Source organism: Hoplias malabaricus, chromosome 1, assembly GCF_029633855.1.
Source record: "Hoplias malabaricus isolate fHopMal1 chromosome 1, fHopMal1.hap1, whole genome shotgun sequence".
Lineage (NCBI taxonomy): Eukaryota > Metazoa > Chordata > Actinopteri > Characiformes > Erythrinidae > Hoplias > Hoplias malabaricus.
In genome coordinates this window covers 72,113,322-72,140,785 of record NC_089800.1, presented here as the reverse complement: position 1 = coordinate 72,140,785, position 27,464 = coordinate 72,113,322, and the positions used below count along the sequence as shown (strand labels likewise).

The following is a 27,464-nucleotide window of genomic DNA, read 5'->3' as shown; positions in this document are numbered from 1 at the left end:
CAAATATGGTTTAGTGCAGTGTATCACTGTCATTTAAATCTTTCACTCTCCGCTCATTTTTTGGTCACTGTTGTGATTTTTGGCATTTTTGTGAATATGGCACTTTTACATTTTATATTTACAGCATTTTGCAGACACTCGTATCCAGAGCAACTCACAGAAGAGCTCAGTGTTCAGACAGAGTGTATGTCCTTGCTCATACAAACAGGTTAGAGTCTTAACTCCCTCTGAGCTCAGATGCAGCCAGAATGAGGGCCAGTGCAGATACAGAGAAAGAACAAAACATAGTATATGTGCAATACACAGCCACTAGTCAGTGCTCAAATTAGAAAGAGAGTAGTTAAGTGTGCTTAAGTTATTGAAATTAACCTGTTTGTAGGAGCAAGGACACACTCTGTCTGAACACTCTCCTGTGAGTCGCTCTGGATATGAACGTCTGCATTTTATTACACGTTGCGTTCCACACATTCTTATGTTTAATAACATTTATCTGAACACTTTTGTCTTGGTTTTGATTTTTCTTGTTGTTTTATCTGCTGCTCAGCTTTGGCTTTGTTTCATAGACATTCAGAACTGATTTGGAGCCGGTGTCTATCGACCAGAAAAAAGTGGCATTTGCAGAAACCATGTATAGATCATGTTCGAAATGTTAACTAACACACTGTGTGCTGTTGTTCCTCAGGGACTCTTGGTGTAGTTGGGTGTTCCTGCCCGAATCTGAGATGTTATCCAGAGCCCTCTCCAAAATGATTTAATTGTTTCAGAAATTAATGAACGAGAATACATTATAACTTGCGCAGTTTGTACTGGTGTTAATATTTTCCTTGATCTTTTTTGTGTGTCTTGTCTTGTGCACAGCAGTCACATGGTCCTAGTGTCCCCTGGTATGTGTCCTACACTCAAGCTGCTCTGGTTTATAGAATGGTGTACTACAGATGTTTGGCCTTTTACTCCTCACACCTCATGATCACCTACACCTACAGAGCTGCAGGGTATTTTAGAACGTGTGTATGTGTGTGTGTGTGTGCTCTCAGCACTGTGAGAAATGAGTGAGTGTGTGAGAGCTGTGGTAAGCCACCGACAGAAATAGCTGATGTACATTTTTACACACGCTCTGTGGCTCTGTGCCTGTGCGCTGTGGCTCTTCTGGAGAGAAGATGATGATGGTGATGATGATGAAGATGATGACTAAGATGATGATGAAGATGATGAAAAATGCTGATCACCCGAACTCTTCTGATGGCGGTGTGAGGATGCTGCAGGTGACAATTTTCAAAGAACCTGAACTGAACATGTCTCTGTTTGACGTTATGACATCCCCACCTTTAACACCCATCATTGACGATGCTTTATCTCTTGTCGGTCACATGTGGCGCTCTAGTTACACTCCAGATGTTTATGGACACTGCTGATCATTTGTAAACTGTGATGTTAATGTCTTGGGGCCTCACGGTGGCACTGCAGGTAGGGTCTCTGTCACACAGCTCCAGGGACCTTGTGGAGTCTGTGAAGAGTTTGGTGTGTTCTCCCCGTGTTCGCCTGGGTTTCCTCCGGGTGCTCTGGTTTCCTCCCACAGTCCAAAAACACACATTGGTAGGTGGATTGGTGACTTAAAAGTGTCCATAGGTGTGATTGTTTGTACCTAGCCACTGGAATGCATTGCGTTGTAGCACTGTTCCCAAAGCCTGAATAAATAGGGAGGGATGTTTTTTTCACGCTTGGAGTTTTGTATAACATGTCCCCTTTAAAATGAAACATTAATTCATTCATTCATTCATTTCCGTACTGTTCAGTGGTGTACACACAGTGTAGAAAAGCATGAACTAATATATGATGATGCTCTAGAGCAGCTACACATGAGCCCACTCTCAGTGCCCTGCATCGACTGTGGAGCAGTGCAACTGTGTTCACTGGACGAATGATCCAAAACTAATCATATAGCCTCAGTAGACAGTGTCTACCAAATCCTCACAGCAATGTTCAAGTAGTCCTGCCCTGTTATTTCAGCGAAGGGAGTAAAAACCGCCCTGAACTCCCTCCAGAGGACAGTAGGAGAACTGTCACCGTTTGACCAGGTTTAATTGTGTGAATAATTTCATAAACTTGGCATGTTGTGTCCCCAGGTTTAAACGCTGTATATATTTCTGAGTGGTCGAAGACTAAAGGCGGTGGTCTCCAGTCTCCTTAGTGACTGTCTCCAGGTGCTGGTCTCCTTAGCGACTGTCTCCAGGCGCTGGTCCCCGCAGGGATGGGCACCCTGTCATGCTGGCACAGTGGCATCATTCTAAAACGGGTATTAGGCATTTCCTGCAGGGGCCGTTGGTGGGTGGAAGTGTGTGTGTATAAGTGTGTGTGTTTGTGTGTGTGTGTGTATGTGTGTGTGTGTGTGTACGTGTGTGTGTGTGTGTTGGGGTGGAACGCACCTGGCTTGCGCAGCTGTGGGTCTCCTAGCGGGGGGGTAAAGGGAGGAGGCGAATGAGGCTCAGCACTGTTACACCCGGAGTGTGTGTGTGTGTGTGTGTGTGTGTGTGTGTGTCTACATCCCTTTCTATGTCTGCTTTTTTTTAAAAGCTCTAACTAGGCTGCACTGTGTTATAAATCGCTGACAGATGCATGTCGACCCAAGAGCACTTCCGAGAAAATGAAGCCCATCAGTAGCTGAGTTCCTTTAACACCGCGGTTCGATGTAAATAAGATCCTCACAGTTTCCCCAAATTACACCCACCGCTCTCCCGCCAACAAACTCACCTTTCCACCTTAAATCAATGTGGAATGGAGGCCCCAGAATATAATTTCTATATAATAAATCCATTTAAGCTGGACTGGGAGCACCAGATTGTACCTGCTCCAGCATTTAAGGTGAACGGGAAAATTAAATGTAGATGATGAACAAGAGATTCTCAGGTGGATCCAAACACAATCACATTGTCGGCCTGTCACATCCTGTATGTTTTATGGAGAGTAATAATGTAATAACTCCCCAGTGGTGAAGGCCAGACAATTACAAGAATAACTTTTTATAAATATTTCCACAGGCTAAAGTCGCGGTCATGAAAGGCTTTAAGGAGCAGAGTGTGTTGTGAACACTAGCGCACAGTTAAGAGCCCCACGGCATGGTTCTAAAGCGTCTCTCCGACGAAGGCCAGGCTGAGCTTCTGTTTACAGTGGTGACGTTTCTCTGCCATTTTCTCAGCAGATGTTCTTATCTTAACTCTCAGCTCACACTTTCACACTCAGCCCTGAGCTTCGGAGTCAAAGGCCCGACTGGAGCTTCAGGAACCGTCTCCCAGATAATTCCTGCACGTCTATTCAAGCTGTTTTTTTTATTGAAATACGTTCAGCTGCAGAACGCACGTGTGCCTGCAGTTAAATGGGGATTTAAAGGAATATCTCTGTGTATAATTACACCACCCTTCCTTCCTCTGAGCTCACTTCTGAACTACTCTCCCCCGGCCACTTTATCAGAAACCCCTCTTCTCGAGCTGCAGTGTGCTGCATGCAGTTAAGACCCCACTAGTCCCCACAGAGAGTTTCAGGCAGCCAGAGCCAATGCCAGTCCTGTTCCAGGAAAACTGCATTTATTCAATTTTGTAAAATGTTTGTTTAAAAATAACATAAAATAAAATACATTAAGGTTTTAGCTGGATTCGCTGTGACAAAGGGACAGCCACATAAGCATTAGCCTCATCATAGCAGTGAATTTTCTCCTTCAAATACGTGGAGGTCCAGTTATGCAACATTAGTGGCAGTTTGTGTTGCAGGACGCAACAGAGAGTATTGATCCTGGTATTGATCCTGTGATAGAGGGAGAAATAGCGAGGGCTTTACCCCTCTCCAACCTACACTCAGCACTGGGAATGGTGAGCTTAGGCTGATGTGCAGCTGTTCCAGACCTTTCTGTTTCATGCTCAGTGTTTGCCTTGATAAATGTGAGTGTGGGGTTTGCAGGTCTGTTGTTCTCCTGTTGGGATGAGCTTGACAGTTTGGAGTAGAACCGATTTAGTGTTTAATGATGGGAGGATCCTTCCTCTTCTCTCTCTTCCTCCTCCACTCTTTTCACACTCAGCCTCTGGGGGGCACCACATGACCATGCCACAGGTCAAAGGTCAAGTCTTGCTGTCTGAGTGGTAACATGACCTTGCTGCCATTATTATTATTAACATGTGTTTTCAGGGAAAATGTAACCATTTCATCAAACAAAACACAACTTAATATCACAACTATGTCAGAGTCAGGGGCCACTTTTCTATTGCAGTTTATATTAAATGACAAAATTAAAACGGGAATTCCATTAGTTTTTTTTTACCATTTTCTACATAAATGAATGAATGAATAAGGAAATATCCAGCTTGTTTAATTTGTAATCTTTCCTCGATAGTGTGTATGAATGTGTGTGTGTATGTATATGTAGATGTTACAGGCAGAAACTCTGTGGCTTTAAAAATGGAAAACATCAGAAAACCAAAAGATCTTTGCAGCTGAGTTGTGTGTGTGTGTGTGTGTGTGTGTGTGTGTGTGTGTGTGTGTGTGTGTGTGTGTGTGTGTGTGTGTGTGTGTGTGTGTGTTATTAGATGCTGTGGTTGTTGCTCTCACAGCGGCAGGAAGCAATGCAACTTCTATCTTTGCAAACGCTAATGGAAAATTCAAACAGAAAAAAAGTAAGACAAGAGAGAGAGACAGAAACAGAGTTAACATTGGTTTAAACTGAGCTCCAGTTCAGGATTAACATTGGTTTAAACTGAGCTCCAGTTCAGGATTAACACTGGTTTAAACTGAGCTCCAGTTCAGGATTAACACTGGTTTAAACTGAGCTCCAGTTCAGGATTAACACTGGTTTAAACTGAGCTCCAGTTCAGGATTAACACTGGTTTAAACTGAGCTCCAGTTCAGGATTAACACTGGTTTAAACTGAGCTCCAGTTCAGGATTAACACTGTCTTAAACTAAGTCCCTGTTCAGGTTTAACACTGGCTTAAACTGAGTCCCAGTTCAGGTTTAACACTGGTTTAAACTGAGCTCCAGTTCAGGATTAACACTGGTTTAAACTGAGCTCCAGTTCAGGATTAACACTGGTTTAAACTGAGCTCCAGTTCAGGATTAACACTGGTTTAAACTGAGCTCCAGTTCAGGATTAACACTGGTTTAAACTGAGCTCCAGTTCAGGATTAACACTGTCTTAAACTGAGTCCCAGTTCAGGTTTAACACTGGTTTAAACTGAGTCCCAGTTCAGGATTAACACTGGTTTAAACTGAGTCCCAGTTCAGGTTTAACACTGGTTTAAACTGAGTAAAGATGATGTTCATGATTTTAACCTGTTCATGTAATAACTGAGGAACTGGTACTGACAGACGTCTGGTTGCATTCAACACCACTGTAAACAATTCTGACCCAGTATGTTCCTTTAGAACAGGGAATCTGGGATTAAACCGCTCTCAGTGACTTTGTTTATCTCAGAAAACCTTTAATAAATGCAGAAGGTTTGCGATTTGGGTGGAATTCCCCTTTGATTCTGCACTATTTTTAGTTAATGATATTTTATTCAAAATGTTGGGCAAAGATTTGAAAGGTTTTCTAAATAGATTTTTCTTCACTTCACACGCTCCTCCCTTATCAGTGTGTGCAGGCTGATAATTAACTCAGGTTTACACAGGTGAGTGGCTGGGGGCTGATACCAGACACACGAGGCTCCATTTTGTTTACTGAGCTTCTTTTCTGTAACCCTTATCTTTATTAACTGCTACATTCTCTCTCTCTCTCTCTCTCTCTCTCTCTCTCTCTCTCTCTCTCTCTCTCTCCCTCTCTCTCTCTCTTCCACACACCCTCTTTATCTTTCTGATTTAGTATTTCTATGACACAGTGAAGTCTGGTGTATTACATTATTGTTTATTATGTTAACGTATCCATTTGTAAAAATAAGTATTCCTTGTTTACAGTCAGATGTCTAAACTGTTAGCACTGGAGCTCCACAGCTAACGGACAAATTTAACATGGTTTATAAAGCAATCAGAAAAAAAACGTAAAATAAAAAATTAATGTTAATTACAGTAAAAAAGAAAAATAGATGATAATAATAATAATAATAATAATAATAATAATAATAATAATAATAATAATAAAAACAAACCGAATATAAAGTAGAACAAATTCAGTGACATTCAGTGAATGGATAATTTCAAATGTGACCCACGGGGAGAGAGACGCTGGGACAGACAGCAAATGGTGATGATTCTGATATAGAGTGTGTGTGTGGGTGTGATTAGCCATCAGTGTGTCCACAGAGTGGTCCCTAATCAGGTCAATTTGCCTCTCTTAGTGTGTGTGTTTATGCATCTGTGTGTGTGTGTCTAGTCTTGAGGTGCGAATGTAAGGGGCAGTGACCTAGATAAGGGGGGTGGAGTAGTATATAGAAATCAGCTGTTGGATTCTCAGTGGAAACTTCACCTAATTAATGGATTAAGATGTGTGTGTGTGTGTGTGTGTGTGTGTGTGTGTGTGTGAATCTACTCAGAAGGAGATAAAGAAACCAGACTGTTTTAGTGAATGGAGGTCTGACCTCCTTTGTAAGGGTACATTTGCAGATGCATGCCAAAATTATAATGATTTGTTTAAAATTTTCATTTTAATATTATTTAAATATAAAATAGGGAAAAAGAACACCGCAAGTAACAATAAAATACAAATAACAAAAATAAAACTCTTAAAAAAAATCACAATTCCAGATAAAATACCAAAATCAGGGATTGTATTAAATCTGTACAATGTTTATAGTTTTTCTCCATTGCTTTCACCAAAAAATGGAAATATGCACTCAATTCATGTATCAACAACATGACTCTAAACTGCTGAACACCAAGCACAATTCCATGTGTCTTCACTGAAATATCACACTACATCACAGTTTTACAAATCTCTAAACACACACTGCATCATTTAGTAAACTACGGTCACCTGAAAACACTGGCCTTCAACATTCAACTTCCTGATTCCCAACTAGTCTCACTCATGCTGCACCTGTACACATTCAACTGGGAGAAGACTCTGATCATTTGTGCTACATTATACATGTAGTATTGGAAATGCTGTTTTGGTACAAAGAATCCTACACTTCGTCATAATGAGAAAAACAATCGATTTTCCACACACTTATATCCATTTGAATATGTAACATGGCCTCATTACAGTTTTCCCCAAATGTTTAAACACATTTCCAGAAACTTGACACCATTTATCACAACTCTCAACACAAACTCAAAAGAGTTTATTACTTTGACGATTTTCCACACACTCATGTGCATTTAAATATGTAACATGGCCTCATTAAGCAAAAGCATCCATCTACACGTTTGATAGGTGTGTTGTGAGTTTGTCTTATCAGTGTATATTTGATGCCCTGTAAACAGCTGTGTGTAGGGTTTTAGTGAAAGGAGTCCTTTTTGAGGAGAGAAATAATGGTTCTCAGTACTGTGTTTCATTTTGCCAGAGATCTGTGGCTTTTTTAACAAAGTAATAAACTCTTTTTGAGTTTGTGTTCAGAGTTTTGATAAATAGAGCCAAGTTTCTGGAAATGTGTTTAGATTTTTGGGAAAAAAATTGTAATGGGGTGAAACTGCCATTGAGAATCCAACAGCTGATTTCTCTGATATTTTTGGTTGGTGGACTATTGTCAGTCCAGCAGTGACACTGAGGGGTTTAAACTACAGCAGCACTGCTGTGTCTGATCCACGCGTACCAGTACAACACACACTAACACACCACCAACATGTGTGTCACTGTAGTGCTGAGAATGATCCACCACCTCATCATACATGCTCTGTGAGAGTCCTGAGCACTGAAGAACAGCGGGAAAGGGTGTTAACAAAGTATGCAGAGCAACAGATGGACCACAGTTTGTGATTGTAAAACTACAGAGTGACACGAGTGTTGAGTGAGTGTGTGGGGTGTGTGTGGAGAGTGTGTAGAGAGTGGAGTGTGTGTTGAGAGTGTGTGTGTAAAGAGTGGAGTGTAGTGTGTGTAGAGAGTGGAATATGTGTGGGGACGTGTATGTGTGTGTAGAGAGTATGTGGACAGTGGAGTGTGTCCGGAGTGTGTGTGTGTGTGTGTGTGTGTGTGGAGAGTGGAGTGGAGAGAGAGAGAGAGAGAGAGAGAGAGAGAGAGAGAGAGAGATTATGTGTGTGTGTAATGTGTGAGTGTTTGTTAATATTGAATATTGTCAGAACAGAGGTTTTAATAATAAAACGACGGCGGGGCGTGTTCTGTGCCTGAACGATGTTATCGTTGGCCAATGAAAACGCTCTTTAAGTGTGGAGGCGGGAAAATGGGGGGGATGAATGAATGACGTCGCGCGCCTGGCGCCACTGTGTCTGGGTCTCGCGCGTTAGAGCAACACAGCTGGGGCACGAGCGCATTCCATCAGAGAGAGAGAGAGAGAGAGAGAGAGAGAGAGAGAGAGGAAATTTAGGGACTAAAATAAACTTGAAAACTTTCTCTTACGCTACGGTTCATCCCAGCAGAAGTGAGTGAACGAGTGTGTGATGTCAGACACTTAATGAATATTTATGACTGTTCACGAATATGTAAATGTCTACTTTTCTCGTTTAGACTTTAACACAAAATAAACTTATTTTTCTCCTTTAACCGAATAGTTTCTGACCTCAGCTTCATCCTCTCTCTCTCTCTCTCTCTCTCTCTCTCTCTCTCTCTCTCTCTGTATATATATATGTATGTGTGTGTGTGTGTGTGTGTGTGTCTGACGCCAGGCTGTCTGCTGGTCATGGGAGTATCAGATTTTGGTGTTTTAAGTGAATAAAGAGAATGAATTACACATATTTGCCATTTTCGTCATCTGCTTACTGCCTGATGTTATTGGCCCCTTAAAATTGTTTATATTTTAGAAGCTCTTATTGACACCGGGCTTTGTGTTGACTGACTTCGAATGTTCACTATTTTATACATTCTATGTAAACAATGTTGCAGTCTTTATCTGTAAACACCTCATGGAGCGCTCTTCTTTTATCCGTTTATTACTGTATATTTATTAATGTTTATATAATTAATAAGAGTGAGTCCCGAACTCTGGCGAACCCCGTTCTTTTACAGAGCTGAAGCTGCGCATCTCACTTAAACAAAACAAAATGTTAGCCAATGGAGTCGCCCATATGCTAATTACAGAGGCGTTCTTACTCGCTATAGGTCACGCTGCAGTGCTAGTCAGGCGTAGGGCGGGGTTTCACGAGCTGGAGTATATAAACGCTTGGCAGCGCGAGCACATCTGATAGTGTCAGTGCCACAGCGCCTTTGGAGTCTTTATTTCGGACATTTTGCGATTTTTTATTTGAAGAAAATGAAGGCTATTAGTCCCGTCCGCTCGGTGAGGAGCTGCTACGAGGCCGTATGCTGCGTTTCGGAGCAGAGTCTATCTATTAGCCGCGGACGGAGCCAGTGCGAGTTGTCGGACATGAACGACTGTTACTCGAAGCTGAAGGAGCTGGTGCCCAGTATCCCGCAGGACAAGTCCATCAGTCAAATCGAAATTCTGCAGCATGTCATCGATTACATCTTCGACCTCCAAATCGCGCTGGAAAACGAGGCGGAGAGAGTGAAAAACTCCCAGGACGTGCTCCGGGTTCTGCAGGTGAGTTTCAGCAGGTTCCATGGGAACACCGTTCTGTAAAATTCAGCCATCAGTTTGAGAATTTAGTTTTTATTTCGGTTCTAATTCTGTGTAATTTCTTTATTTCCCCCAGAGCTCCGAAGTGTTCCCTGAAGGAGACGGAGCCCTGTGTCACTGAGGCGTCACTGAGGGTCAGTCTCCTTCCGTTAGCCGCCGTGCTAACCCCCTCCCTCAGACCCACACCCGCTCGTTCCGCTTCATTCACACAATAAATAAAACACCTCACTATCACTTTTTACTCAGGGCATGGAGCTTAAAAACGAAACAGAAATACAGCAACGTTTTACAAATCTAACAAGTGTATTAGCTTGTTTTACCATAAGAACGTCTGACTTGAAAATGTAACCTCATTATTTCTCAAGAACAAAACCAAGCTACCGTTTCATTTTTATAAAAATACAGACCTGCAATCTTAAATTCGAACTACAATGTTAAAATGTAGCTGGTTTCAACATTATTCCTCACAGGGAACAGCCTCAGTCTCTTAATGTTCATTTTACAGATCTACATAAACATAACGAAGATTGAATTCATTTATTTTAAATAAAATAACTACGTCCTTCACAGATGTATTTTTTTATGAAAATGAAAAATACCGTGTGAGTGAAAACCCGAAGCCAAAACCCTGGAGTTCTGCTCCCATCAGCCGGCGCCACACTGTCTGCAGCTTGAATGGAGTGTGTGTGTGGGGGAGACAGAGATATTGAGGGGGTGCTGACTTTATTTTTCTTTTTCCTGTCTCTGCTGCAGGTGCTGAAGTTTCTCAGCTCGTGGGTGAGACAGAAGGAGACGGAGGGAGCGTGGCTCTGTTGTGGAGACTGTGGGAACAGACAACCCCCTCACCCAAACACACACACCCTGCTGAACCCCCCCTCTGAAGTTTGGAGGAAAACGCTCTGACACAAACTGCTTTTATTCTCCAGCGTCTCGAGTCATTCCTTTTCGTGATGCTACAGTTGGGTTTACAGTGTTTCTGAAGACATTCCACACCATCCGGACTGATTCTCCCGCTCTCCGGTCCCTGCTCGCCTCACTGTGCTTTCTGGAGTTGTCTACTTTTTTCTCGCTCTCCCACACACACACACTTTCTCTCAGACTGCTGTGTTTTAAACTCCTGTGCCACGTGCTGACAGAAAGACTTTTACTGTTTTATAATGTGTACATATTCTTGTGTGTGTGTATGTGTGTGTGTGTTGGGCAGTTTGTGGATTATAGATTATATAATGTAAACTCTATAAATATAGAGTGAATTGTAAATGTTTGTGGGGATTCTACATTTCTGCAGACTGTATCTGCTGAGTTTTATAAACTCCTTTATTTTTGCTTTCTTTTGTATATGTTAACTTTTTCTCACAAAGAAATAAATCACTTTAAGGAGAAAGTCCAGTGGTGCACCTTAATATTCAACTCTTACTAAGACACAGATATCTTTCAGAAGGTCTTTTTGTTTAATGTAGATAGCTGCAAATGTCCTTTATAAAGATCTTTAGAGGGAAGTATCTTCAGAGTCTCAAAGTTTACACTGAAATGTTTTTCCAATAGCTCTTTATTTCCTATTTCCAAGTCTTAATACTGGAATGTCTAACTAAAAATGTAAACATCTTAATGCAGAGTCGGTATCAACAAAATTGATCTAAAAAGCCGTTCAGACGTGTGAACACATTGTTTTAAGGTTAATGTTTGTACATTTTAAAGGTGTGTGGGGGGTGTTGTGGACATAAGTTTCTTCATGATGACGGAGTTGGTGTGTTTCTGCTGCTGTTGGGGGAAGGCCTTAGTCCAGATGATGGAACATTGTTGTGAGATTTGAATGCATTCAACCACAGGAGCTGTAGGTCTGTTACTGAAGGTGGCTGATGAGCTCAGGATTAGTCCAGAGGTGTCAGACAGAGCTGCTTCTGTGAGCAGACTGTGAAAGACCACCCCACCCTGGGCCCAGCGAGCTCCGGGGCTCCAGTTTTCCTGCGGTGCTCACACTGTTCAGAGTTAAGCGTCTGTCAACACAGTGGCTGCTCTGTTACTGGAATAACTCGGGTTAAGGTTCTGATGGAGACTCAGCTCTGAGATAAACAGGTTTTTAACAGTTTGGTGACACCGCTTGTAGAAACAGTGGTAGTGCAGAAGGCCTCAGTGCTATCACCGCAGCAGATCACTTTTGGCTGATCATTACATTTCTGATATTAATAACATAATATCATTTATTGTTTTCTAATTCTAAGATCTGGATTAATCTACAATAATCTCATCCACACAGTTGCACGGCAGGAAGTGTCTCTCACAGCTCCAGGGATATGTGTGTGTGTGTGTGTGTGTGTGACTGAGTGGGTGTGTGTGAGTTACTGGGTGAGTTTGTGTGAATGACAGGGTGAGTGTGTGAGTGATTGGGTGAGTGTGTGTCTAACCCACCGTGACTCTGAAATGAAATGAAAAATTCTAGTTGAAAAAGTGATGTAGTGCTCCACCTTGTGGCTGTTTAAATAATATTAAAACTGCGGTTCTAGGAAGAGTTTACAGACTGTGGAACACTGCTGTGAGGTTTTGATTGTGTTTCAGTGACAGGAGATATATAAATTTCCACTATTTCTTTGCATCTCCAGGTCTTTAACCCGCCACTAAACAACACTCAGCCTTTCACTGACCACAGTGACTCCTCTGCAGCTGCTCCCGAGACTCCCTTCTTACCTATGTGTCTTCGTACCTATGAACTTGAAAAACAACAATTTATTTTAGAACAGTCCGTAAACGTCATCATTAAAATGTTATTACACACTTATTACAATCTGAAGTTGTCCAGTAGAGGGCGCAACGGCCGATGCTTTTTACTCAGCAGTGAATTTAACACAAAATTAAAGCAGTAACATTCACTCTCTGAGACAGAACATGTTGATAATGTTACATCAGTCCGTTTAGATTTGATTAAAATATATTTACTGAACCCTCAGGCAGACGGCTCTGTGAATGTGACACTTCAGTTTCTGCTGAGTTCAAATGAAAAGATTTTTAAAACATTTTGTCTCAGACCACAGTGAAGTAGGTGCAGATGTAAGTTTACTACGGCCTCGTTTAGAGCAAAGCCCTGCAGTTTGCTCACCACAGAAATGACCTGGCGCTGCCCAAGTGACCGATCGGGCATCGTACAAACCACAGGCAACCTCCAACTCACTGACACATTTCAACAACCAGCTCACAACAACCTCGTAAACAGAAAAAAATACACCCTACCCCCAGTGTCCCTCAGAAATACACACCCTCCACAATGCCCCTCAGAAATACACCTCACTCCCAGTGCCCCCCCCCCCCCCCCCCCCCTTCCAGGGTCACTTAGATATACAACCCACTCCCAGTGTCCATCAGAAATACACCCCCTCTCTGTGTGTCCCTCAGATATACACACCCCACCCAGTGCCCCTCAGAAACACCCCGCCCTCAGTGTCCATCAGAAATACACCCTCTACCCATATTCCCTCAGAAATACCACCCCCCTCAATGTCCCTCAAAAATACACCCCCCACACAGTCCTTCAGATATACACCCCACCCTCAGCGTCCCTCACACCAAGCTGCCATGGCAGGACGTGGGAGAAACAGTCCCCTCTTCCTCTAAACACTTTTAGTCAGTTTACTTGAAGGCGGTAACTGTGGCAAAGGTCTCAGGGCGGCGGTGTGTGAGAGTATGTGCGTGAGTGTGTGAGTGTGTATGTGTGAATGAGTGAGTGTGTGCAAGTTAGAGTGTGAATGTGTTAGTGTGAGTGAGTGAATGTTTGAGTGTGAGTGTGAATGTATGTGAGAATGTAAGAGTGAGTGTGTGTGTGTGTGTGTGAGAGAGAGAGAGAGAGAGAGAGATGGCAGGGTGTGAACTGCAGTAGTTATCTGTGTCATTGGGAGTCTTTAATCTCCTTTGTGTGTGTGGAGGTGATAAAATGTGAAGCTTCACCTCCTCCATACACACACACACACACCCTGCTTTATTTCAGTTCAGCAAAATTGTAAAACTGATTCAGATTCAGTTCTGAACTGTTTGGGGCGGGGCTTACACTTTACACTGTGATGTTGCTCTTCAGTGGTTCCATCACTGTGAAATGCCCCCTTAAACTTGTGTGACTGTGGCTGCACTTGGGTGACCGCTCTGGGCCTGGGTGACCGCTCTGGGCCTGGGTGACCGCTCTGGGCCTGGGTGACCGTGGGCTGTATCCGGCTGTCCCTGAACTGGAGTGACCGCGCTGCTGTCATTTGTTTCCTGAAGCGGCAGAAATCTCGCACTGTTTCTTTAAAATGGGCGGAGCAACGGCTCCAGACAAACGTGTGTGTGACTGAACGGACCAATCAGAGCCCGATATGGGCCGCGGGAGAATCTGAATTTCGCGGGACGTAAATTTGGCGCTAAAATCAGACAGAGAGAGAGAGAGAGAGAGAGAGCGGAGAGAGAGAGAGGGGGAGAGAAAACAAAGAGAAAGAAAGATAAGAACAAGGAGAAAGAGAGGAAGGCTCTTGTGGTGTTTATGCAGTGGAACACAGACAAAGAGCTCGTGGCCGGTTCCATTCGGTTCTGAGGATTTCGGGCAGATTATCGGCCTGCTCTCGCGCTCGCTGCCCCGGTGTGTCCGGTTTGCGTCGTGTTTGTTGTTGTGGGGAAGTTCTGAACCCGGATCCGGCCTGGTTCGGGATGCTGGCGGTGTCCTGCAGTGTGAGAGCGGAGGGAGGTCGCGCGGGGAGCTACAGCCCCTACACCCGGTTACCGGTAAGACCCCCACCCGGGCTGGGCTTTGTGTTTATAACACTGCTATAACCTTGTAGTGACCTTTATAACGCTGTAATAACGCGATGCGACTGGAAGAATCCGGCGGGGCTTTAAAGGGAAACACCACCAAGTTTATTTACAATTCCTGGAATGTAATAAATCTGCAGAATAAAGGCCTGAGACTACAACAATTAACACAAATGACGTCACAGATATTCAAACTAGAGCTATAAAGGGCACAGTCAACATCCTTCACACTGCCGCAGTGTTTATAACAGTGACATTTATTATTCTGTAATACAGATACAGTGACTGAATAAACAGAGTCTCTGTGTGTGTGTTTACTTATTTATTAACAATCAGTGAATATTTCAGTATATTTTCTTCTAATGACACAGTTCTTTAGCTCAGACTCGGCTCGGTTACAGACCCAGGCTTAGACCTGGTTTAGTGTGAACTGTCCATCTATTCATTCATGTTCTTTCATTTTAATAAGGTGTGTGTTCCTGTTTGGCTGGAACAGAAGCTTCTTTACAGCAGTGTGTTATTTACTACACACACACACACACACAATCACATAGACACACAACACACACACACATGCTCTGGCTTTAAGAACCTGATCCCTGGGGGAATAACTCAGACGACACTGAATTATTTTGTTTATTTAATGTGTTCATCGCATGGAAACTTTTCATTCATTCATAATTCATTCATATTAATTGAGTCACACACTACACACAACACCCTCACACTCCAGGTGTGAGACTGGCCAGTTTGTTCTCTTTTATCCCTAACAACTCTTTATTGCCCTTTTAACAACCACCCCCTTCTCCCCACCACACACACACACACATACAATCACAGAGATGGTCACAGGCACACACACACGCAGTCACACAGACAGACACACACACACACGGTCACACAGACACACAGACAGGCACTACACCTGTCTCTCTCTCTCTCTTTGTGCTGTTTGGTAAAAATGCTTATTCATGCCTCTGAGAATCCTGGATGTGAGGGAACATCACACACTTCCTCTCTATTGTTTAACTTTACCCTCTCTTTGTTAAGCTAAAGTAATGAAACAGTTCATTAAGAGGGTCACTTCTTTACGTTTATTAATTATTAAAATAATAAAGAGAAAAATAATGTTTTCACACGTTCACAAAAAAATGACAAAAAATAAAGAAAACAAATCGGTTTGAAAGAAAACATGCTCTGATTTGTGCAGTGCTAACTGCTAACTGGGTTTCACAATGTGTTTAATACAGACTTTATCCATTTACTGAAGCGTCTTCTGGAGGAGCGTTGGACTGACGACTCTGCTGCTCTTTAATGTAAATGGTGCAGAGAGCTGAGGGCGGGGCAGGAGGGGGCAGGGCCTGTAGAGATGGGTTGGTTGTTTGTGTGAAAGCTCAGTGTTATTTACATTTATCATTTATTTACTTTAATGGCATTAGGCGCAAAGCTTTTTCCTCAGACACTTACACCATTTAATCAGGTCACACAGTATTAGGCGTCCTGCCCAGGGACTCGCTGCGGTATTTCTGCCTTAGCGGGGAATAGAACGCCAGCGTCCACTCACTGTCTCACTTTCATAGTCAGTGCCTTTAGGAAGAAATCTGTTCTCAGATCCACTTTAGGCCAAGTGTGAGTTTACACTGAGCTGAGTGCTCTCTCTGTCTCTTTCTCCCTCCCATGCTCTCTCTTTCTCTCAGGCGAAGCGGAGGTTAGATTTGGAGGATCCTCTCTATCTGCAGGGTTTCCGGACTCCGAAGGGAAAAGTGAGCTCAGTGAGACTCTCCAGTCCCAGCAGTGAGTGTCGGAGCAGAGACGTTAGTTCCATAGTAAAGTTCCACAGTAAAATTAAACTCTTATTAAACACTTTCACTTTCTCTTATTGTTAGAAATGTACAGGTTCGTCTCAGGTGACATGGTTCTGGATTAATATTAAGTTTCATGTGTTTACTGACATCATTAATAGATCTTTAGCATTTTAATTGAATTAAAGAGCAATTTTCTGTTATTGTTGGTGTTTATGGCTCTGATCTCTGGACTAATCCTCGTTCTCTGTCCCCCCTCAGCCCCCAAGTCTCCCGGAGAGCGTACGAGGTACGACACCTCCCTCGGGCTCCTCACCAAAAAGTTTGTGGGTCTGCTGAGCGAGTCAGCTGACGGGGTTTTGGACCTGAACTGGGCCTCAGAGGTCCTGGAGGTTCAGAAGAGACGCATCTACGACATCACCAATGTCCTGGAGGGAGTCAAACTCATCTGCAAAAAATCCAAAAACAACATCCAGTGGCTGTAAGTGCTCTAATGTCTTCAAATCAGCACCGTAATGAGCAAAAATATATATTCAATATGTATATTAGTTAATATTTAACCATAAATCTAATGTAATATGAAATCATCCACTAAAATCTCTGTCTGAACTCCACACAGAAAATTAACCCTGAACAGAGAGTTTTCCAAAACATGATTAAGAACCGAACTGAAATGTAAGAACAGTTTAAAGAGGGAGATGTTTCAGTGAAACGAAGGAAGCACCATGTGGTGGAGCACCCTGTGGGAACTGAAAGTTTCTGAGGGGCTTTAAGGGCTGAAGTAAAGGTTAAAGCAGCCGCTGTTGCTCTGTAGAAAATGATGGGAATATTAGTTTATCACTGAGTTTAAATAAAACCAGGAAAATAATAAATAAATAAAATAATCTACAAATCTTTAATTATATTTGTGTTAACATCTGTCCATCACCTTCCTGTCTCATGTTACAATGTGTGTGTCTGTGTGTGTGTCTGTGCTGTATCTGTGTGTGTGTTCTAGAGTGAGTGGTGTGTTTGAAGGCTCAGCTGTTAGTTCTGAGCGGTCCAGTTCTTTACGGAGGGAACTGTTGGAGCTGGAGAGAAAGGAGAAGGCTCTGGATGAACTGATCCACTCGAGCAACGTCCAGCTCCGAGATCTCACTGAGAACAAGAGCAACCAAAGATATCCTCACGTCTCTGACCTTAAAACTCACATCTGTTCTTCCAGCCAAGGTCCTTTCCTTGGAGAAACACACTGTGCTGTCAAGGCTGAACATTGCTGTGAGGGAATTCAATTGCATTCAGCCACGAGAATACCAGTGTGCTCGGGGTCTCTTAGAGGCTCCTGTGGCTGGACACAATCAAATTCTCACAGAAATGTTCCAGTGCTTAGAGTGGACTCTTCCCATATGGTCGAATATCAATTAAAGTGAAGGATGTTTGTGTTCAAAGCTGTTTACCCTTGACTCGTCCCACATTTGGCTACGTAACCTATCAGGACATCCGCTCTATATCTAGTCTTCAGGAACAGACCATCATTGCCGTCAAAGCTCCTTCGGGAACGAAGTTGGAGCTGCCGGAGTCAGCTGAGGTCAGTGAAGCCCAGAGATGGGTGTCTTTTTTCTCTGGACACTTCCCTGAGTCCAGGCCAATCACATCACTTTCTCCAGGTCATTGGCCTATGACCCATCCACTCTCCATCTGAAATACATAATAATTAAATACTTACACATGGCCTCAGTCTGGCACCTTTAGTCAGAATCCTGGAGGAGGGGCTTAAAATATGCTTTTACTCACAATAAAACATTGCCTCACAAAACCCTGAAGAGGAAACACGGCTGTTTACTTCATAATCATCACATTTATCCTTCATGTTTTCCAAGTTGTTGAATGGGACCAAAAGAGTAATCAATAGAGGGTGTGTTCAGAATGTTTTGGCTGAGAGGATAACCGATAATTGGCACCTTGGAGGAGCTGATACAGATATTAATTGCAGATCATTTCATCTTTTTGTAATTAAAACAAATTCACATTTGGATGAAAGCAAAACAAATTCTTTTTATCATGTGTTTGTCATAGGACAAGCCTTTCTCCAGGATTAGTACATTTCTGCACGCTTGACTTTTATCTTTTAAGTTTTTTAGTTGTCGTTAATCTACATTTTACAAAGTGTTACTGCTGGTTCCGCATGAATAGTTTCTAGAGGGGCACTAATTAGTGCAGCACTAGGTTTGCTTTGGAGAGCAAGGGAGAGACTTGAGAGCGGCATAAAGCAACTCTGAGGGAGCGAGAGAGAGAGAGAGTGTTTGTAATAGTTTATCATTGTGTTTCAGTAATAAATTCAGACTCTGAATGACACTATTTTCATGTGTTTTATATCAGAAGGGCTCCTGCACTGTGGTGGTGTACTTTAATCTTTTTATCTTGTAATATCGATTACAATTATCTTGTAATATATACTGACCACCGATATATTGTGCATCACTAGTTATTTCTGGTACATTTACAACTTTACAAATCTACTAATTTGCTTTCTCCAATAAAGAAATGTCTCCCTGAACACTGACTAACACACCTTCTGTTTAAAGGAGGAATTCATTTTTGGTAAATTAATGTTTTTATATATTTTCTAAAAAGTTTTTTTCTCGCCCCCTCAGCATGGCACTATGCAAATTTACCTGAAGAGTAGAAACGGACCCATTGAGGTTTTCCTGTGTCCAGACGAGGGGCTGCAGGACGCCAGTCCAGTGAAGATGGCCAGGAAGGAATTTACCAACGGGGTCACAAACACCCCCCACAACAGCCTACAACCACCCAAACACCAGCAAGAAGGTGAGACAGGGGATGAAGGGTAAACCGTATCTGCAGAAGTAAATAAAATAGAAACCATTGTGTTATAAGAATAATATTGTTTGGGATTTTAATAGTGCCCCAATAATAACTCACATTTCAAATAATAAAACAAAACAAAACAAAAATAACCATCAACACACGTCTGTCCTGGAACACTGACTTATGATGGAAAATAAACAGATGTAAATAAGCTAATTATTTACTAATTACTTACTTAACATTGTTAACAAGCTTCTAATAAACATTTCTCAGTGCGTCCTCTTAGAATGTCTTTAACAAACATCCAATAAACAAACATTTTTCAGCCCCACCCCCTAAAGGCAACATTAACAAACATCCAATAAACAAACACCACTAATGCACCCTCTTTAAATGTTTTATAACTGCAAACATCCAATAAACAAACACCACTCAACGCTGTAGGTTTAGGAACATTAAATAAATGGTAGATTTTCAAATAAAGAATTTTAGAGTACAGAGCCAATGAAATGCACTGGGTTCTAACCAGAAGTGCAATATACAGTATTATTTACATAAAGTGCAATAAGTAACTTGTACAGGGACAAATAATACAGTAGATTGTAAAAAATAAATATAACTATTGCTTAAAAATGTTAGTTATTACTACTGAGCAATACTGTAATAGGCTTCTGCACATTAGCAGCATGTAAAGAACAAGGATGCAGTTAAGTGACAGTGCAATGGTTTCAAAGTTATTTTCATTATTTATCACATGTTTGTCTTAAATCTCTGAGCTGTGTGATGCAGTGTATAAATCTTATATAATTTATAAATCTTGTGGTTACCGTCAGATTTCTCCTCCATAGCTCCACAGTCTCACACTCAGTCATCTGTGGAGGGCAGCAGTAATGGCGCCCCCCTGCTGGACGTGGAGGGAATCCTGGGTCTCCCTCCCAGTCTTCTCCAGATCACCGAAGACCAGCTTCCCAGCACAGCCTTCGCCCCTGACCCCTCCTTCGTCAGTTTCTCGCCCCCTCTTGATCATGACGACTACCTCTGGGGTCTGGAGGACGGGGAAGGGGTCTCAGATTTCTTTGACACCTACGATCTCGGAGATTTACTGAGAAGCTGAGTTTCACTAATTTCACTAAACAGCTTAAAATTGAAAAGATACGACTGTGTAATGTTTGGATACGTCTGGTCAAACAGAAGAGAGGTTAATACGGAACAGATGTTTTACATTCGAGTTAGTGTTCCCCAGTAAACGTAAATAAACAAAAATCCTGCATTAAAATGTGCAGAAAGTGATCAATTCAAATGTTTCCCTTTGAAAATGAAAATGTACCAATGATACCAAAGGTATTAAAACATTTGCATACAGTAAAATGTATTAATAATTCTATTTGTATTTAGGAATATCATCTAGGAATATATTAGCAACATATTTCAGTTGATTTTATTTCCCTCCGGGACGAACTGAACTGTGTCGAGAGGCTGGAGTGACTGTAAAGTTCACACAATTTGATATAGAATTTAAACCCTGAACTTTTGCTTAATCCTAGGATTAAACTTAGTTCTGGGTCTCTGTGGTCATTCGTTCTGAGGTTCTGCAAGACTCTAGGATACTTCTTTAGCTCTTTAGTGTTAGGGTTAGGCTCCAGGTTTAATTCCGAGGCAGAAGAACCTTGTGGAGCTCAGGGCTCAGTTTTTCTTGTTGACAGTAATTTGTGGTCGTACCTGAAAGTGTAGAATTAGAAGTTTTTATCCGTATTTTTCTTTTGGTTTGACTCCTCCACTTGCTCTCACCCCCAGAGGATGTTCCCAGTATTGTCTAGTACAGGGGAGGGGGTTAATGTTTAATCCGACCATGTCTCAGGCTGAGTCTGAGTCTCTGTGCTTTATTTTTCAAACGCCTTCATTTCCCGCCGAGGAGTGAGAACATTTCACACGTTTCCAGCAAAATGCAGCGACTAACACTGATCAAAATAGTATTTATTATTTTCACTGTTTTCTTTAAAGCGCCGCTCTGAGGAGATGAACACTTGAACCGCGCTGTCGCTCCAGAGTGAATCAGACAACTCTTCGCTGAGCGGGTCCCCCACGCGGGCGTTCGTTTTTAAAACAGGTTTAGGGCAAGAGTCTTAAAACTTCCAGGCCACCAGGTGTCAGTATAACAGCTGTTTATTAGAGAAAATGGCTTGTTTAATAAAGTAATTAAATGTTGAGCCCCCTCTAGAGGGAACCCAGGTAGATTTGATGAGGCCATTAATGTTTTATATTAATGAATGAATCAGTGAAATAGTTTTTCTGAAATGTTTAGCTTGAGATAGGTGTTTTTTACTATTTTAAAAGATTGTACTTTTTATATTTTAAATAATTTAGTCAGCTGTGTGTTTTGTTTCGGTCGACACGGACTGAAGTTGTTTACACTGTTTATGAACTGAACAGCCAACAAGCCTCGAATATTTAAAAACAAATTTAAACTCAGGAACGTTAAAGTCTTCCAAAGCTGAAAAACTGTGATTGTGTTGATTGCAATTGAATAGTGTTTCCAGTAGAGGGCAGGATTAGACCAGTCTCAGTATCTGCCCTTGTTTGGGGGATTGTATGAGGGGGGTGGAGGTGTTGGATGTGGGGTTGGTGTGTGTGTGATGGGTTGGTGTGTGTGTGATGGGTTGTTGTGTGGTAGTGATATTATAAATAAAATAAAGTCTTGAGGAAGCACCAACAGGTGTTATCATGGAAAAGCTGAAATGAACCAGTTTTGTCCTTTTAGGGCCCGGGTAGTTTTCTGTCCAGGTCAATGTTGAATTTTCCCCGGGGTTTTTCTTAATTCCTCGTCCCAGTTGTGGACAAACGTCCTGTCCTTAAAACTTGAACATAGTGTGTGTGTGTGTGTGTGTGGATCTGGAGGCTGTTTTTTGGTAATAAGCATTATATATATATTCTCCTCTTGTACAGAATGGCTGTATTTATGAAAAATTCAGCAGAATTAATTTTACTGTGTAATATGTAAATGAACTTCTGTAAAATGCAGCACTTAACGTTTTTTAATTTTGTGTTTTTTATTTATTTTTTATTTTTTGTTTTAAACTAATAAAAGCCTGGTGTGAAAAATACTCACTTTATCAACAACGGTTCTCTCTGTCTCCATAGTAACAATATAATGAAACTTGGGCGCACTGGACTTGGGGAGCTGCTGCTGTGTCTGCATGTACTTTGACGCCGTTGGCTATCGCCTGTATTGATTTCTTGACAGAATACACACACTGAATGCGAGGAGAAGGTGTAGTGAGTTTCCTGACGGCGAGTGTCATTTCAAAATAAAATTAAAGTAAAAACGTTAATAGAACGTCTGTTACAATCTTTAATTAACTAAACTGAAAGCCAGTGATGCACTACCCAACTGTTACGTTGTGACAAATTATTTTTTTGGTGCCCACAACTTTGTCTTTTTAAACCAAACTTTAAACAAAATGTGAGAAACTAATCCTTGCTAGGACATCTGGTCCTAGAAAATATAAAAATACACCACCCCACACAAACAAAGTCAACTTCTGTATGATATAATAGTAATAAATAAATAAATAAGATTATGTCGCTAAAGTGTCCATAGATCGTCATTTCACCATACAGCAACATTATTTAATAATAACTTTGTGACAACGTTGTTCAGACAACGTAACTGATGTTAAAAAAAAAAGCAGCTTCACAAACAAAAACATAGCAGCTTCGCAAGCTTCATAAGACAAAGTTTTGACATGAAATGTAAAGATGTAAAAATGAGAGTAAAGTGTGACCAGGTGAGCAAGACAAGGGTGACAGTGGCAAGGAAAATCTCCCTCAACTGAGGAAGAAGCCTTGGGAGGAACCAAAGCTCCCAAGGGGTGACCAAACCTCCTCTGGTCAATCTACTGGTGATAATAGTTAGGAGTCCGTGAAAACTTCAGTGTAGTGGGTGGGCAGCTCCAAGGAAAGTGGTGGTGGCTGGAGCGTGGGCAGCTGGTCTGAAGCATTTAGCAGGAGCTCGACAGTCATCCATCAGTGTCCAGTCGGACAGGTGGGTAGTCTTTTACTCAGATAAAGGTAAAGGGATGGAATTAGTTTTAATCTGTTTGGTGTTTGTAAAGCAGAACATTTCCAGAGTGTGGCTAATGACTCCGGCAGATCTGACTATGACAGCTTTAACTAACAGGAGAGAACCAGGAGGACACACAGACACGGGAGCATCCTGAAACACTGGCATCCCTCCGCTCCACCGTCAACAAACCTGAGTGATCGCGAGAAGCGGCGGGACGACAGCACCAGCGTCTCAGTTTACTATAATTCCCTGTGTCCATGGACCCCCTGGATATGCCACATTTATCTATGGGGGAGCATTAGCTACCAAAACTAAACTAAACAAATGAGTTTTTAGCCTAGATTGTCCCAAACATTTTCTGGAAGATCATTCCAGAGTTTGGGGGCTTTATAAGAAAAGGCTCTTCCCCCAGCTGAGGCCTTCTGAATTGTGGGAACTATTAAAAATCCAGTCCTCTGTGATCTGAGTGAACGTGGAGGTTCATAATAGGAAATAGTAACTTGAAGGTATTCAGGAGCGAACCCATGTAGAGCTTTATATGTTAATAACAGAATTTTGTAATCGATGCAGAATTTAACAGGCAGCCAATGAAGTGATGATAAAACTGCTCTGATATGTTCTAATTTCCTAGTCTTAGTGAAGACCCTGGCTGCAGCATTTTGAACTAGTTGAAGTTTTCTTAAATTGCTGCTGGTGCATCCTGACAGTAGTGCATTACAGTAGTCAAGCCTTGAAGTAATAAAGGCATGTACTAATGTTTCTGCGTCCTGGAGGGATAAGGCATTTCTAATCTTAGCAATATTGCGAAGATGTATACAAAGCTGTCCTAATGATACTGTCTATGTGTTGATCGAATGGTAAATTCGGGTCAAATATGATGCCAAGATTTTTTGCGGCTGGACCAGGTTTAACTGGGAAGTCAGCAAGATTGAGGGAACAGGAGAGAGATTTTCTGTATTAAATCCCAAACACACTCAGTGATGCTAATGGCTGGGCTCTGGGTCCATCTATTGTTCTGAGAACACCTGCAGTTTGATTGCAAATGTTCTTTTTGTGTCTAGGTAAGGTCTAACTCTAATCTTAGCCCTAACCCTAAGCACTGATCTGTTCTGTTCGTTATGGAAGGGTGTTCACAAACAACTATATATTTGTTCAGATCTTAAATTCTTAAGTGAGTTGTAGCTGAAGAAGTGTTTTGTGCAACACCAGAATATATATTATATATTTGCCTGTGTTTAACTCACAGCAACAAAAAACTGGAATTTCTGAATGCTGAAAGATAAATGAGATAGGAATGCTACAAAATGTATGATTAAAATGTGCAGTGTGTGTTGGCTCTGTGTCATTTTATATATTTAATTATTTTCTGGCTCACAACAGAGGATGAATCCTGCAGTAGTACCCACACCTGGCGTGTCCTTGGCAGGAACCCCCACTGATGAAATATCCTGCAGCATGAAAACCTGTAGAAATGTCACCATTCAAATCACCAATCACAGTGAAATTTACACTTTAGCAAATCCAAAGTAAATACATAACACCAGTTATTTTTTTAATTCTTAAATATAAATGTAATTCACTGTAATCATTTCAAGAAGATTTATCAGTTTGTATTATGTTGTCTTAAGCCTGTGTGTTTTAAAAGAATCACAGTCTGCCCCATTGAACTTGTCAATTTTTAGGACACACACCATTCGTGGATGCTGCTAACATCCTCCACAGCCCACCATTGCGAAGAATACCAGTGAAGTGTGCTGCTTCTGCAAAACACCATTTGTACCTCGTGGAGCTGTTGGAGTCCTGACTACCAGAACTGGCCGTAATGTTCTCCGTACCTTTTGACTATAACTGGTTTAAAAACTGGTTTGCTGTTGGCATTTTTAATGCGCTCACTCTCTGTAATTCTGATCTGTTCTACCAAATGTATTACGCTAGTGGTCCATTCATCAGACATGAAGGTAAAGGAAATTCCATAACACATTCTGGCAGTAATGTTCGTGTGGTGGGAACAATGTCAGCTGCTGGGAAATCAATAATGAAGGTTGAATTTTGGGATGAGTAATACGCCTTTTACAAAAACCTGAAGAAAACAATAACCTTTAATTTCCAATATACACATTTTCTAATGAGTGCTTCTTTAAAGTTCATCTACTGCTGAAATCTGGGTTCAAATAATATTCTTCGAAATTCTTAGCTTTATCCCAAATCTACATTTTCTCCTTTCATGACTATAGAACTGACATGTTTTTTCTGTTACTGAATATTCCTTCAAGACAATTTAGTTGAAGGTATGAAAGCAAAATAAGCTACAATCATCAGCAAAGGAACATGATTTAGCAAAGATTAACATCCTCCTGGTGTTCATTATAAGGCTACAATTATCACACACATTCACACCAAAGCAGGCAGCCTAGGGCATTAAGCAATTAAAGGCAGTTCATCGAAACATAGACAGTAGCAGTGTTGTTTTTTTCTTCTCAGTTTGCAGAGCTGTGATGTTAGCCACAGTGCTAAACTACAATGAACGACTGAATGAATGAATTCATTTTTGTCATCTGTGGACACTGAATGAGAGAGGAGACAGAAATATACTGAAATGAGAAAAGTGTTTTAATGAATACAAAATAAATACAACAGATAATATATACAGGCAGAATTAACGTAAATAAGATGCTATGTCAAAGACAGAAACATCAGTGAAGCACAACGCTAGACTGCACTGCCAGAGAGCTGCAATCACATGACCAACTAACAGCCCAACGTGAGTGTGTTGATTGTAATTGAATAATCTTTCCAGTAGAGGGCAGGATTTGACCATGTTTTTTTTTTTTTCTTTTTGCATTACATTAACTTTACATAATATTATAATATTGAATATTAGACTCCAGCCTTGTGCACTGAGTCTGTACAATTTCAGACTCTCCTAAAGACTCTGGCAAAGCCTTAAAAGCTTAAAAACCCTGACACAGAGTTTTATAACGTAACACTTTCTTAATTATTCCTTTTCTGTTGACTCAAATACATTATTCATTCATTCATTCAATCATTATCTGTAACCGCTTATCCAAGTCAGAGTCGCGGTGGGTCCAGAGCCTACCTGGAATCATTGGGCGCAAGGCCAAATACATTATTATTATTATTATTATTATTATTATTATTATAACAGACATTAATTTAATAATTAAGCAAATCTGGAACATGAACTTAATGCTCTCACCATCTGTATTTCTCTCTCTCTCTCTCTCTCTCTCTGGTCCTGACTGTCTCTTACACTGTCTCTCTCATCTGTTAATTAACTCATTCACTCATTTTGGGGTTTTCTTTGTGTTTAAAACTACACTTTCTCTTGTCCTCTGATAACAATAAACAGTGAAGAGTTCAGTCCACTGCAGGAGAAACACATACAGGTTTGTCTTGGCTGAGTTCCTTCCCAAAGGATGTGCTTCAATATACATTTTACCAGAGAATCTCTGTGATTTTAGTCTGTCCAAAAACAGTCAAGCGATTTTGTGAACTGCACATCAGTAAAGTTCACAGTGCTGTTTTTCCAGTATCAAAAAAACTGTAGAAATTAACCCATGTTATATGAATACTGTGAAAAATGAAATAGTGTTGTTACAGCTTAGCATTTAAATTCACAGACGAACTAACACAGCTCATCTCAGATCCTCAGTCCTTGTCAGAGCACGTCTGCGTCTGTGTCTTAGGGCTAAAATCTTTACTAAAACCAACAGGACTGCAAGTATGAGGAACATTTTGATTAATACTAAATACAAAAGCGTGAAGATTATTGAATAAAAGGAGCTTGAGCGCTGAAATAAGACACATTGTTTTTATTAATTACATTTTTATTACATGTAAAAAAAACAGTACCAAATTAAATATTTTTAAAATGATTACAGAATAAATTAATAAAAGCATTGCCAAACTACATTTCTCTTGTGTCTTGTGATGAAAGGTCAAGATAATTTGTTTCCGGAATAAGTACGTGTTGTCTGAATTCCCCCTTTTGTGTCGCTCACTGGTTCCCTATATAGTCTTCTACATAGTACAGCCTATACAGTGATCAGTGAACGAGTGAACAAGTCGATCATTTCAGACACAGCCTGAGTCTTAGTTGATGTTTGCCATTTGAATTGTTTTGTGATGAGTTCTTTCTCTAGTGTCCTTTAGCCTGGTTTACTGTCTGCTCCTTTGCTCTTTTACTTGGTCCCTGGTCTCTTTGGGAATTGATTTTGTAATTCCTAGTGTTTATGTCCTTATCTTATTCATTCATTCATTATCTGTATCTGTATTCATAACCTTATCCAATTCAGGGTCACAGAGCCTACCTGGAATCATTGAGCGCAAGGCAGGA

At 41.2% G+C, this 27,464-nt stretch overlaps 3 protein-coding genes across 3 annotated transcripts; all 3 read left to right on the top strand.

Annotated features, from left to right (window-relative positions):
* The first annotated feature begins 9,111 nt into the window (after window positions 1-9,111).
* Window positions 9,112-11,043, top strand: id3 (inhibitor of DNA binding 3). The gene is made up of 3 exons (XM_066682977.1): window positions 9,112-9,631; window positions 9,744-9,801; window positions 10,421-11,043. Exons 1-2 carry the CDS (start codon window positions 9,341-9,343, stop codon window positions 9,786-9,788), a joined length of 336 nt encoding a protein of 111 aa, XP_066539074.1. The 5' UTR covers window positions 9,112-9,340; the 3' UTR covers window positions 9,789-9,801; window positions 10,421-11,043.
* A 3,105-nt stretch (window positions 11,044-14,148) lies between these two features.
* e2f2 (E2F transcription factor 2) lies at window positions 14,149-20,236 on the top strand. The gene is made up of 7 exons (XM_066643671.1): window positions 14,149-14,407; window positions 16,132-16,228; window positions 16,498-16,717; window positions 17,234-17,395; window positions 17,689-17,803; window positions 18,870-19,044; window positions 19,893-20,236. The coding sequence occupies exons 1-7, from the start codon at window positions 14,333-14,335 to the stop codon at window positions 20,156-20,158; spliced, it is 1,110 nt and encodes a 369-aa protein (XP_066499768.1). The 5' UTR covers window positions 14,149-14,332; the 3' UTR covers window positions 20,159-20,236.
* A 4,254-nt stretch (window positions 20,237-24,490) lies between these two features.
* Window positions 24,491-25,169, top strand: LOC136675840 (DELTA-sagatoxin-Srs1a-like). The gene is given in 3 exon segments (XM_066652655.1): window positions 24,491-24,633; window positions 24,790-24,912; window positions 24,914-25,169. Coding segments are annotated over 3 exon segments (522 nt in total).
* Window positions 25,170-27,464: the final 2,295 nt, after the last annotated feature.